This window comes from Populus nigra, chromosome 1 (genome assembly GCF_951802175.1).
Source record: "Populus nigra chromosome 1, ddPopNigr1.1, whole genome shotgun sequence".
NCBI lineage: Eukaryota > Viridiplantae > Streptophyta > Magnoliopsida > Malpighiales > Salicaceae > Populus > Populus nigra.
Window position 1 is genome coordinate 21,381,050 of NC_084852.1, and position 13,777 is coordinate 21,394,826.

General features: G+C 34.7%; 2 protein-coding genes across 2 annotated transcripts; one reads left to right on the top strand and one right to left on the bottom strand.

Moving 5' to 3' along the window:
* The first annotated feature begins 3,356 nt into the window (after positions 1–3,356).
* Positions 3,357–7,269, top strand: LOC133701495 (asparagine synthetase [glutamine-hydrolyzing] 1-like). Its single transcript, XM_062125431.1, has 13 exons — positions 3,357–3,642; positions 4,185–4,326; positions 4,516–4,611; positions 4,760–4,901; positions 4,998–5,188; positions 5,307–5,468; positions 5,551–5,631; positions 5,726–5,947; positions 6,037–6,171; positions 6,278–6,352; positions 6,435–6,521; positions 6,619–6,726; positions 6,826–7,269. The coding sequence occupies exons 1-13, from the start codon at positions 3,566–3,568 to the stop codon at positions 7,069–7,071; spliced, it is 1,764 nt and encodes a 587-aa protein (XP_061981415.1). The 5' UTR covers positions 3,357–3,565; the 3' UTR covers positions 7,072–7,269.
* Positions 7,270–9,330: 2,061 nt separating this feature from the next.
* LOC133686800 (protein PMR5-like) lies at positions 9,331–13,563 on the bottom strand. The gene is made up of 5 exons (XM_062106996.1): positions 12,744–13,563; positions 12,462–12,633; positions 11,564–11,742; positions 11,302–11,460; positions 9,331–9,908 (listed from the first exon to the last, which is right to left on the bottom strand). Exons 1-5 carry the CDS (start codon positions 13,082–13,084, stop codon positions 9,575–9,577), a joined length of 1,185 nt encoding a protein of 394 aa, XP_061962980.1. The 5' UTR covers positions 13,085–13,563; the 3' UTR covers positions 9,331–9,574.
* Between the last annotated feature and the right edge of the window lie 214 nt (positions 13,564–13,777).

Here is a 13,777-nt window from a genome sequence, read left to right on the forward strand (position 1 = left end):
AATGAAAATGTTTTCGAAGTATATAAGATTGACTTGAAAAATAAGGTTCAGACAACGAGTGGCCGGTCCAAGGGATTTGAACTCTTGCATTTTCAGTTTGTTTCATCACGAGCTCTGCCTTTCCCCCTCTAACATGGTACAAATATATGGTTTGTGTTTGTGATAGTAGCTTTTAGATTTTAAATATATTAAAATATTTTTTTATTTTTTAATATCAGTATATTAAAAGTATTATAAAATATTAAAAATTTAACTTAATTTTTTTAAAATAAAAACATTTTTAAAAATATCTAAAAAAAAATATTTAAAAATAATTGAATTTATTTTCCCTTCCTCCATTGAGTAGCTTGTCCAGTATCTAGTAAAATGTATCTCTTGGACATTTTTTTTTGGAAAATTAAGATACTTTTATGATTTTTTATATTTATTTAAACTAAATTATAAAATTTAATTAAATGTATACATATAAAATGAAAATAATACAACATGAATTTTTATTGAATTTGAATTCAAAACTAATAACGAAAAATTCATGTTCATGACTCTATTGTAACTTGTCGGATCACATTTATTTGAGCTTAATACGGGGTTTGAAGTACTCAAGTATATTATATTTAAAAACTTACAAAACTCACACTCGATTAAGTTATTATTTTATTAAGGGTTTAGAAAAAAGCATTAATTAGAGATACAGAATAAAAAAAATACTATATGATTAACTTGTTGCTACATATATAATTAACTCCTAGCTAGCTACAATATACGATGATGGACGTAAACACGACAACACAATAATGATAATGACAACGTTAATTATGGTCATGACTCATGATAATGAAAGGAACAATTAGTGATGGCGGTTATAAGCATATGCAAGTTGATATATAATAAGATATTGTTGGGAAAATCATATATACACCGATCTAATTAATTAATTAATACACAATTCACACGTCACTCTATTTATGCAATCAAAATCAAGGTAAACCAATAATTAACAGAATAATAAAATCAATCACAAAGTTCAACATCAAAATTTTTACATGAAAACGATATGCAACACAACACAACAACTTTTTTAAAACCTTTTTAGACCTTCCAATGGCCATAATCTGCAACACAACACCTTATTATAATAATGACTTTGAGTTCTATCATTCACCATTTTTTATTTTGAAAAATATCTTCATTTTAATAAAGTAAAAAAGAGAGAGGGAGAGTAAGTTCTTGGCCCACATGTTATCAAGACTATTATAAATATTTTAGGATAAAAACAAATAAAAAATTAGCTTAGTGGCGTAAAAACACTATCTTCAAGAAATTTATTTGTCCTATATAGAGACAACATCTTCAAAATACAACTATACTTTTTAAATCTAAAAAAGAATGAGAAGATAAGACAAAAAAAATAATTTATTTTTTATTGTGTGTAGTTTTCTGTTACTTCAATGAAACATTTATACTTTAAATTAAACTACATAGCTACTATTTAGATTTATCTGAACAGTCATAAATATCAAAATTAATTACAAAAATTAATTAATTAATCTCATTGACATATAAAGTGATAAATTCCATCTTTTGATATTATAAATGTTCATATAATAACATTAAAATAATCACTAGGAGAGTCCTTCTACCATGACTTTTACTTAATTTACTACACAATAAAAACTTATATTTATAAAAATTTAGAAGAGAATATTTCTTTTCAATATGAGATAAACATCTTTTCTTTCTTTATTCATCTATAATCTATTGCATCACACTTTCTCAGCTTAAAAACCCTGAAATTTGCCTTAAATTCATGGCATTGCATGAACCAAAATGAACACATGCAGGACCGTGAATATCACATAACATGACATTCCTATTTGCCGGTGCAATTGCTAGTGTACTATACTTTAAAAGGTGAGAGACAAATATTGTGCAGGTACTATAAACATAAACTAATTGTATTTTGAACCATATTGTAAATATAGAGTGATTATACTGTGGACGACATTATAGCACAATGAAGTGTTGTCTTTTCTCTTTTTTAGTCAAAGTATTGTTGGGTGTGGTTTGACTGCTAAATTCAAGGCTATTAGGCTTGACTCGCGACCAGACCAAGAAAAAACACTGTGCTGATACTGTATACATAAAGTGTTTGCACCGTGAACAACACTGTAGCAACAAGAGGCGTTGTCTTTTCTATTTTTTAATTGAAAAATGTTGTTGGGTCTGGCTTGACCACTACACCCAAGGATATTAGGTTTGACTCGCAGCCAGACTCAAGAAAAAACACTGTGTTGGTACTGTATACATAGAGTGTTTGCACTGTGGACGACACTGTAACACTAGGAGGCATTGTCTTTTTTTTTTTTTAGTAAAGAAGTGTTACTGGGTCTAGCTTAGCTGCCAGACCTAAGGAAAAAAAACTGTGTTGGATACTGTATACATAGTGTTTGCATCGTAGACGACTCTGTAGCACCAGGAGGTGTTGTTTTTACTATTTTTTAGTCAAAAAATGCAGCTGGGTCTGGTTTCATAGCCAAACCTATTTTTCTTGGCCGCTAGTTCAAAGGATATTGGGTCTGGATCCATAGTTAGAAGTCGGATCTAAGGCTTTTAGGTCTGTGCTCTATACTCTTATATATTTGTTTTACATTTTAAAAAAATTTGTTATTGACCCGCTATGGAGCGCGGGTCAATATGTTTAGTATTATTCATATATGATATATGTTACCAGTATAATTTAATTCTCCATGAATCTAGTATTGATTATCTTTCAAATTTTAATTTTATTAATATAAAAATCACTTAAATTAAGTTAATTAGAGAAACGAACGCAATTGAGTGATGTCAATATTTATCGAGTGTCTTTGGTTATTGTTTTATAATATAAAAGAAAATAAAATAAAATTATTTGACTAGATAAATAAAAACAAAAATATAAAATAAATTCATATGTTTTTCAAAATAAAAGGCATAAGAAAGTCCTTTTATCCGCATTGTCTACTTAACAGCAACGTGGACTCTTGAAAAATTAACACCCGACGACTTTTGCTGACTCAGCACTCCCAATAAGAACCTCCTTCTTTCCAAAATGGATAAACCTCACCATCCAAGTCCTTAAAAATCGGGTTACCGATAAATAATATATCACTGTCAACACCCAACTATTTTTCACCGCGTAAACAACCGTTGATATTTGTCCCCCTATGAGTTTTTTCCGGTAATCGGTAACCACTAACTACCACTAAAATAAACGAAAAATGACATGAAAAAACGACGCCGCTAATAGGGTGGCGGATAGTTCGATGTTGCCCTATATATACGTGTGCATAGAGGACGAGGTAACTTGCTCATTCCACAATAACATAACAGGCTATTACTCTACGGATTATGGTTTCCTGTTAACACTCATCACCTTCTCCTCCTGCTTCTTCGTTGTCCCTCTTTTTTTTTCCCAGTATTATTCTCTCGTTATTACCTGGTTCCATCTTTATCTTCGATCTTAAGATATACTTAATCTACTTCTATCTTCAATATCGAACGTTTTATTTTTGAAAAACGAAGAAGGATGTGTGGGATACTTGCTGTTTTGGGTTGTTCTGATGACTCTCAGGCCAAAAGGGTTAAAGTGCTTGAGCTCTCTCGCAGGAAATTCTCTCCCGTTAATCTATCTCTTATATTTTCGCCGCAATTTTCAGTTTATTTTTATACAAGCACCCCTGAAGTACATTAATGGTTATATATTAGTTTTCAATGTTTATAATTCGATAGTACCAGTGCTAGCTAGTTTATAACTGATAAAACACGAAGAGACGTTGTTCCTCCGCTCGTGTCTTTCTCAGCGCGATGAGCCTAAAAAAATGAACCAAAAGGAATTGATGATTATAAATTCCATGGAACGTTTTGTCCTTAGTTCTTGTGGTTGAAACTGAAACTGTGTTTTTAGTATGCATGTATGGATGTGGGACCAAATTTTAGCATGAAATATCAAAAATGAAAAGGGACCTAAATTGATTAGGATCCATGAATATCTTCTGTTTAATCACGACGAATAAGGACAGGGGGTTAATTTATTTTGCTTTTATAGTGACATGGGACTTTACAAGAGATGGTGATGGTGGACGATTTTTTTTTTTAATACAGCAGTTCCGTAAACTGATGTTGTACAATTTTGTTATTGACTGTAACAGATTGAAGCACCGTGGTCCAGATTGGAGCGGGCTCTATCAGCACGGTGACTCCTACTTGGCTCATCAAAGGCTAGCCATTATTGATCCGGCTTCTGGTGATCAGCCTCTCTTTAATGAAGACCAAGCCATCGTTGTCACGGTTGGCTTTTATTCTAATCCCCTCTAATATAGTTTGGTATATTGTTGTTTTGTAGTTTTTACTTTTTTTTAAGGCTGTAGAGTACAGTTTGGCTTTTGTTACATGAAATTAATTTGGCTGGAAATTTCAATTAAAATTATTTTGAGATTTCTGTAAATTTTGATGAATCATTACTGGTGTTGAAAATAGGTGAACGGAGAAATTTACAATCATGAAGAACTGAGGAAGCTCTTGCCAAATCACAAGTTTCGAACAGGCAGTGACTGTGATGTTATCTCCCATTTGGTTAGTTGTGTTAACAAATTTGATGATTAGATTACATGAATTCCCAGTAAAACTGAATCCAAAGGACTGATATTGATATGTAGAATGGAAGTAGTTGTAGTTCTTCGTTGTAACAAGTAATCATGGTTTTGTGCATGTTTGCTTATAGTACGAGGAATATGGCGAGAATTTTGTGGACATGTTGGATGGAATGTTTTCATTTGTTCTGCTGGATACTCGTGACAACAGTTTCATTGTCGCCCGAGACGCCATTGGGATCACCTCCCTCTACATTGGCTGGGGACTTGATGGTAAAGGATTGTCTGATCCTTTTTTTTTCAAGTCTAATTATGTGTAATGGGCTGGATTTGATTTGATGAATTTACTCCGTTCTCTTGATTTTTCAGGGTCTGTGTGGATTTCGTCGGAATTGAAAGGTCTGAATGATGACTGCGAACATTTCAAGTGCTTTCCACCTGGTCATATATACTCGAGCAAATCCGGTGGATTAAGGCGTTGGTATAATCCTCTTTGGTTCTCTGAGGCTATTCCCTCGACCCCATATGACCCACTTGCTCTGAGAAGGGCATTTGAAAAGGTAACAGACATGATTGGGCTCGCTGGAAGCTGTTGTGATGGTGGTTCTTAATGTTAAAATTAACCAAACGGAAATTATTAAGGCTGTGCTGCTCATGTGTTAAGGGTGATGTATGCAGGCTGTGATTAAGAGGCTGATGACTGATGTTCCTTTTGGAGTGCTTTTATCCGGGGGACTAGATTCGTCATTGGTTGCTGCTGTGACTGCCCGGCATTTGGCAGGTACACAGGCTGCCAGACAATGGGGGGCACATCTCCATTCCTTCTGTGTAGGCCTAGAGGTGAGAGTAAATTCTTGTCGTAAGAAATGCAGTAATAGGATTTTCATTCAGTCCTTGATTTTGTGACTCGTGTGCTGAGCAGAATTCTCCAGATCTGAAGGCTGCTAGAGAAGTTGCAGATTATTTGGGCACCATCCACCATGAATTTCACTTCACAGTTCAGGTATAAAACACAAGCAAGGTTGTTTTAGCTCAAATCCGTGCTAACATTCTACGACTACCCAAAGGTGTAAACTGACTTTTTTGGGTTGTGACAGGATGGTATTGATGCCATTGAAGATGTTATATACCATGTTGAAACATATGATGTTACAACCATCAGAGCAAGTACCCCTATGTTCCTTTTGGCTCGTAAGATCAAGGCGCTAGGAGTGAAGATGGTTATTTCCGGTGAAGGTTCTGATGAGATTTTTGGTGGGTATTTGTACTTTCACAAGGCACCTAATAAGGAAGAGCTCCACGGCGAAACATGTCGCAAGGTAAACTATAAGCATATACCACTCTTCTCTGTTGGAACATGGAGAAATAACAACGAAGAGTTCTGATCTATTCTGTTGTATGTATTTAGATAAAAGCCCTTCATCAATATGACTGCTTGAGAGCTAACAAAGCAACATCTGCTTGGGGTCTAGAAGCCCGTGTCCCCTTCTTGGACAAGGATTTTATTAATGTTGCAATGGCTATTGATCCTGAATGGAAGATGGTATAAAACCTTATTTGAATTTTATTAAGATGAAGTGTAAATTATTAAAGTTCAAGATTTTCAAACTTTTTTAATGGTCTTCTCTGTGCTTGTCCATCTATTTCAGATCAAACCTGGACGTATCGAGAAATGGGTTCTTAGGAAAGCCTTTGACGACGAGGAGCATCCTTATCTGCCAAAGGTCCATATACTAATTGTCTTCCTATACCTCCACAAGCACGTTAATTCCTTTAAATTAACATGTCCAATTTGATTTTCTGCAGCATATTCTGTACAGACAGAAAGAGCAATTTAGTGATGGCGTTGGCTACAGTTGGATTGATGGTCTCAAAGCTCATGCTGAATTACATGTACCTATTTGAGCTTAACCTTTTGTTTTGCATCCTTTTGTCGCATTTGTATTGTATATCTATATGGAAGCTCATGCTGCTGAATTAATATTTTCAGGTGCATGACAAGATGATGCAAAATGCTGAGCACATCTTTCCACATAATACCCCTACCACCAAAGAGGCCTATTACTACAGAATGATTTTTGAGAGGTTCTTCCCACAGGTAATCCAATGAAACCTCCCATAGTCCATTCCAGTGAAGGACGGGTTAAGCCAATGGATTCAATACTAATCTGATTACCGCGTTACTCTTTGTTCGCAGAACTCAGCGAGGCTCACTGTTCCTGGAGGAGCCAGTGTAGCATGCAGCACAGCTAAAGCTGTTGAATGGGATGCTTCCTGGTCCAACAATCTCGATCCTTCCGGCCGTGCTGCGTTGGGTGTGCATCTTTCTGCTTATGAACAGCAGGCAGCTCTTGCCAGTGCTGGAGTGGTGCCACCGGAGATTATTGACAATCTTCCTCGAATGATGAAAGTTGGTGCTCCAGGAGTTGCAATCCAAAGTTAGCTTCTGCTGGAGGACCGAAGTACATGCCTTGTACATGTATAAATCATATAGATCATGTGTAGAAGTTACGAATAATAATCTGTGCTCGTTTGTAGTAGTGTTGGCACCTCGTTGTTTCTGTACAAGGCAATTCAAGTGTGCAATTGATGTTCTGTAGCTGTTTAAAGTTGTAATGCAACCTTTCCTCTAGTTTCCTTACTTCATGGACGAATCCTTTGTTTTTATTATTTTCTCAATTTCTTAGCTGTAGTGTAAAACGTTCGAAACCCAATTTTGACCATGGGAACCGAGGGACAACGGATTGTCCACGCTAGTAGCGCCAAGTTATATACCATTTTGCAGGCACCATATAATACTCGAACAGAGAATTTGAGACGCAATTCAGGATTTTTCTAGGGAGGAACAGTAAACTATGAATTAAGTTGCTAATCTGGACAGTCAAGAGGTGATCCTCTAACAAGTTGGGAAAAATGATGACCGAAGGAAAACAATGGGTCAATACTCAATACAAACTTGGCAAGTTATGCAGAAATTAGCCCAGCTCGTTACTGAAACCAGGCAGCTGCCCTATATTTGACCCAGTCTGGCTCAGGTTCGGTATGAAGACAATATGCCTAACAGAGGTATTAAACTAATAGTCCAGTCCAGTCCCATGGCAACATATACTCGAACGTCAATCGATTTCTGAACAAGGACTCCAATTCCAGCATGAGCTGGGCTAACTCACTATACTTTCACCGAGACTAGAAAAAAAGATAAAGATAAATTTATAATTTAGGTAATAAAAATTAATTCAATTTAAGTTAATCTATCAAACTTTCATCCTAAATCATGAAATCAAGATAACTTAATAAAAAATAAAATAAAAAAATATCAAAGCCCATTAAAAAAAAAACAATATCAAATTATGAAATTTATAAAAAAAAATAAAAAAATAATATCAATCAGTGTTAACTTTTCATAACTTGGGGCATTAGACTAAGAATACCATATCTGAAAAAAAAAACCTATGAAACTCAACTCTTAACTAATCAAATATTGAAGGATAAAATAAAAAAAATAATTATACAAAAGAACTTATAACAAAAAAATAACAATTAGAAGAATAAGGATAAAAAATTAAAATAAAAAATAAATTAGAAGACAACCATAATTTTCTTATTAAAGAGTAAATTGAAAAGTAAAATCAATTTATTAAAAGGACTCAAAGAAAAAAAACAATAAAAAAAAATAAGTATCAAGTTGAAAAAAGAAAAACAACTACATTACAAATCAAGGTTGAATGATGAAATTGAAAATAAATCAAAATTTCACAAAAGAGCCCAAGAACAAATACTGAAAATCAAATAATAAGAATTGAAATTGAAATATCAATAAATAAGATAACAACTCTAAAATTCTAAATGATTAGCATGGTTTTTAAGGGGTGAAGAGAGAAAAGAGAAAGAAAAGAATGAAAACACCTCCGACAACAAACCACCTAACCATTGCCACCATGTACTGACCACCTCCTAGAAAAAAAGACGTTGTGATGATTCCAATGACATGATATAAAGGGATTTTTGATTATCGAGAGACACCTTTCACACGCTATTATACATGCCAATCATGTTTTGTTTCTTAAATATATTTTATATTTGTTAAAATACTAAATTACCCCTTAGCTAAGTTGATTATAACAAAAAAAAATAACAGTTTGGAAATATAAAAACGCCTATTGATGTCGCTTTTAATATTTTATTTTTTAAATATATTTTAATTGTTTAACTATTCTTTTAAAATACAAAAAAATTTATTTATTCCCGATCAATTTAACAAATAACTAATAGAACTTGTAAAAAGAACTCTTGCCTATCCAGCTTAATAATTTTTTGTGGAATACTATTCCACTAAACAATGATTTTCCAGTTACTCTTAGGTTTCATTAATATTATCTCCATAAATCTTATAATTTATTCCCTGCTAATGCAAAGATACTAAGATCATCACCCGCGACAGAGTTGTCGCCTAAACCACCTGAACCAACGCTTTTCATTCAATCACAGGTTCTGCAATTCAGAACCCATGATCTCTATCACATACATCTTTTCACTTCATGCCAAAGCCCGAAATCTAATTCAAGACCTTAAACCATCCAAAAAGAGAAAGGTGTTGATCGTCTGGACTAAGGGCTCTTAATCTCAACCTAGCTTTTGAAGCTTAACTATCGCACTCATAAACACAACACTAAGAGAGAGAGAGAGAGAAACATAAATCAACTGAACAAATCAGCCAAGCGCGCTCCACGTTACTTAAACAAAGAAATAAGTTATCTTATTTCTCGTGGCGAACAATATCATTAATTTACAAGGCCGACCGACTAACTGGAACATATATATTCTATAGCTTGATCTTGGTCTAAAGATCAATCCAACAATAGAAGACAAGAGGGTTGCAAATCATGCAGCTCTCCTAACACGTATACCATTTGAATTAGTAGTTAACAAATCATAATAAACCAGACTTAAAAGAACAGGGCAGTGTAGAGCAATTGATTCCAGGTATCAGGCAGTCCAGGAAGGCACCAATGACTACAATCTGCAGATCGATCAGGATTGGCCCTCTGCTGGGGGCTCAAGTCGCCACTGTAAATTGAAGGATGCCCATCTTTTCTCAACTCTGAGAGCATTGTGATGTCCAACAAATATGCAGGATTTTGCATGCCCCTGATCACAGTATCCACAACCCTCATTTGATCAGGGTATTCTCCGGGGTATGTTGATCCACTCACAGGTGCAGTCTCTCCATAGCAATTTTTCGTTGTTGCTGTAGTCGTGCCCGCGCTCCATTCACTTGGACTGCCGCATATCAAAATCAAAATGTTTTACCATTGATGTCCAGCTTACTAGAGCAATGCTCAACTGTTTTGAAGCTAAATTCATGCATGATCCTATTGAACAAGGAGCGATGCTAGTGCCACTGGACAGCACGTGAAGAAGATGAATTTTCTTACCACCGACAAAAGATCGGTGTTCATTCTCAGGTTTGTATGAGAATAGGATAACATGTGATAACTGTTGAAGGATGTCGGTAGTTTTGGCTTCACTTGAGGTAAGTAAATGGTCCCTTTCTATGTTTTTCCACTTGCCATACCATGTGGTCCTTCTGGCATTTTTTTTAAAAAGACCAACAATTATACTCATTTTATCTATAAAAAAGGGAATAGCTAACGAAAATTGAACCCCAAATCTTGAAAAAGAAGGAAATCAGCTGGAAAGAAACCTCTGATCTCGTACATTAAATAGTCTTATGTATAATTAATTAGTTCCCCATGATCCTTCTCCCTGACATTGTTTCATAGTCATTCATTCTAGTCTCTATTATTCCACCACCGAGTTGATTAAAAAATTTTCATGTTGAGTTTGGGGTGTTTGAAAATATAATTATAGTTATTTTTTAAAGTTTTTTTATTTAAAAAATATTAAAATAATATTTTTTTTATTTTTTAAAAATTATTTTTGATATCAGCACTTCAAAATGATATAAAAATACTGAAAAAAAATTAATTTAAAGTAAAAACAACAAAAAATTTAATTTTGAAAATATAATTATAGTTATTTTTTAAAGTTTTTTTATTTAAAAAATATTAAAATAATATTTTTTTTATTTTTTAAAAATTATTTTTGATATCAGCGCTTCAAAATGATATAAAAACACTGAAAAAAAATTAATTTAAAGTAAAAATAATAAAAAATTTAATTTTTTTTAAATATATTTTTAAAACACAAAAACATACCATACCAAATCATATTCCTAATCTACTGGGAGTTTAATATCCACACTGGACTGTATTGCAACGTAGCTATTGCTACTGCAACTAATTTTATTTCTCTACTCAATTTTTTTTTGTAGTCACCAATATTATTATTTTTCATGGCAGGTCCTTTCGTAGCCTTACTCGATTGTATCAACTCGCGACATTCATTTTAATTGCTTTAAATGACCATGTTGGGGAACCTCCTATCAATGGCAACTTGCAGGATGCTCTTTTCCTTTACTCTATTCAACTTTGGACCAACCTGAAGTCGAGCTGGACCCATCATGCTCCTACCAGCTCAGACTGGACCGAACTTTTAGTGCTTCGAGCCATAAGACTAACAACCCCAAACAGACAATAATGGAGAATAGATTGGCTGGCACCAAACTCAAATTATATGAGAGAGAGAGGGAGAGGGAGGGAGAGAGACATACTTGTAATGCGTCGGAGAGATGGACTGGAAAAAGACTCTGGTTCGAGTTGTGTCAATATTGGCGTCCACCCATTTAGCCCATGTTCCTAGCCCTCTTTCCAAAGCAACCAAACGATCCATATCTTTGTAATATGTGCCTCCTGACTCCATGTAATCCCATCTGTCGATTTTCAAATCACCCCAGCACGAGTTCGATTAAATAAATCGAATTAGTACTCCCTCGATTCTGCTAGAAACAGGACAAGTGCAATTATACTGCTTACCCTTGGAGAGAACCTTTGTGACTCCACCAGTGACCGGTGTTAAACATCAGCACATCGGCGTTTCGCCAGGCGTTGGCATTTCCCGAAATCTCCTCTAGCCTCAGTACTCTCTTCCCTTGCACCACATCTATGTCTACCAAATATGGAGCTTTGTAAAATGATATAGTCACATCGTACTCCTGCACAGCACAGAACCCAGAATAGGAAACTGATCCCAGTTTTTTCCCCTTTTTTAAAAAAACTTGATTTTTCTTAAATTATTTTTTAATTATTTTGATTAAAAATAAATTTCAAAAAATAACCTCTAAATCTCATTTCTTTTGGAGGTCATGATAGACCTAGCGTATGCATTGCAGCTGGAATCAACAGTGCTAAAGCACACCAACTTGGTTTGGGGTCCCTCAAAAATATGATCACGACTTTTCATGCTGGTTAAATCAGTGTGATTGTAGCCGTCCGATTTTGATTAAATCTCAATCATTACCATGTGTTAGACATTACTAAATGCATGACAACCATGCCCATTTATATTTTTTTGTGGCACAATATTTTTGAAAATTAATTTTTTTTATTTTTAAATATTAATTTTTAAATATTAATTTTAATATATTACCAAATAAAAAAATATATATTTCAAAAAACAACCAATATTACCTAATGATCATTAAAACACTATCCAATTTCATAAAAAAAAAAAACCACTGCTTTCATAATTTTTCTTGTGCCTCTATTGGTTGGCTTAGGATGGTGAAAAGATTCCAGCAAATACAAAATTTTTCCATGTTCAAATTGCTGCCTTGGAGGCCACAAATAACGGCAAGCATTGAAATCATATGAATACGTATTTCAAGTCCAGTGCCGGTGGTGGCTATTTGAAAGTTGAAACAGGGGAACTTACCGAGAACTTGAAGATGGAAAAGGGATCTCCTCTGCTCATTTGTGTAGAAGTTCGAGGCACCGACGATGAAACCATGCAAATCAAAGACTCCCATTGATTCCGTCCTAGTGAGTCCCCCACAAACATTATACTTTTCCCTCTCATTTTTAGCAAGAATTCAAGCCCATTGAATCTATACCACCAAAAAATCAAACATAAGTCCACAATTGCTTTCACAACACTAAAAAAGTAGAGCGGAAAAAAGAAAAAAAGAAACGAGCGTCAGCTGATGTTGTCTGTTACCTTGGGAGCTCACAATTGAGCGGTTGCCATCTATACTTGAGATATTCAGAGTCAGGCCTACCATACATTTGGCAATTGAATTCAGCGTCAATAATGGTTGGGCAATTAGAAGATTGGTACAATGGGTATGATTCATCACGAACCCAAGAGCCAACAAACAATGCACAGGTACTTTGATTAGTGTGCAGCATTGGCCTTCTATGGTGGTAGTTGTTATGGTGGTTTCTCATGCTCATTATCAAAGCTGAAGTTGCAATCTTGGTTTGAAGCAAAACCAAGAAAAAAACTGCAAAACATGATGCTAATAGATTGCAAGAGGACTGGAAACAAGCAAGGGACATTTTTAGAGGGAGGAAGGGTGAGAGAAAAGTTGAAGGAAGGAGTACTGAAAAGCTATAATGGAAGCAAAGAGTGATTAAAATAATAATAATAAAAAAAGTAGGAGATAGGACTTAGGAGGATTGTGTTTCGTCGTGTGCATGTGAAGGTAGCTGAGACGGGTTCACTTGGTTAAATAATGGATTGTTGAAGGTTTTGATTTGGACTTTTGAACAGAGTTCTTTAATTCTATCTGGGCCAATTGGTTCATCTGCAAGCAATTTTTTTTTTTTCCCCACAAATCAAGGGGTGTTCTTGGATCCACTCGTTTTCAAGTGAAGCTCTAGATATTGACTGCGAACACTTTCCATAAAAAGTGGAAAGAAGCAATGAGAAAATATTACAAAGCAAAAAAGTAGAGAAAAATGCTTGACATGCACTAGTTCCCCTCTCTGTAGATGAAGATTGAAGAGGAGGCCAGTTAGAAATGGGGCCAAAAGGGTGTGGAACCATTGTGCTGTCTTTTTTCCAATGCTTTATGTTATTTAAGATAGACAGAAAGTGGGTGAGGTCATCTCCACTTGGTGTGTTGTCTGTATTGTAAAATCCTGGAGGCGCCTCAAAGATTGAGATCCACACCCATCTTCGATAGAAAAGAGAAGAATACTGGCTATCATATATTAAGAACAGATATTTTCCTTCCAAGCAAAGAATCA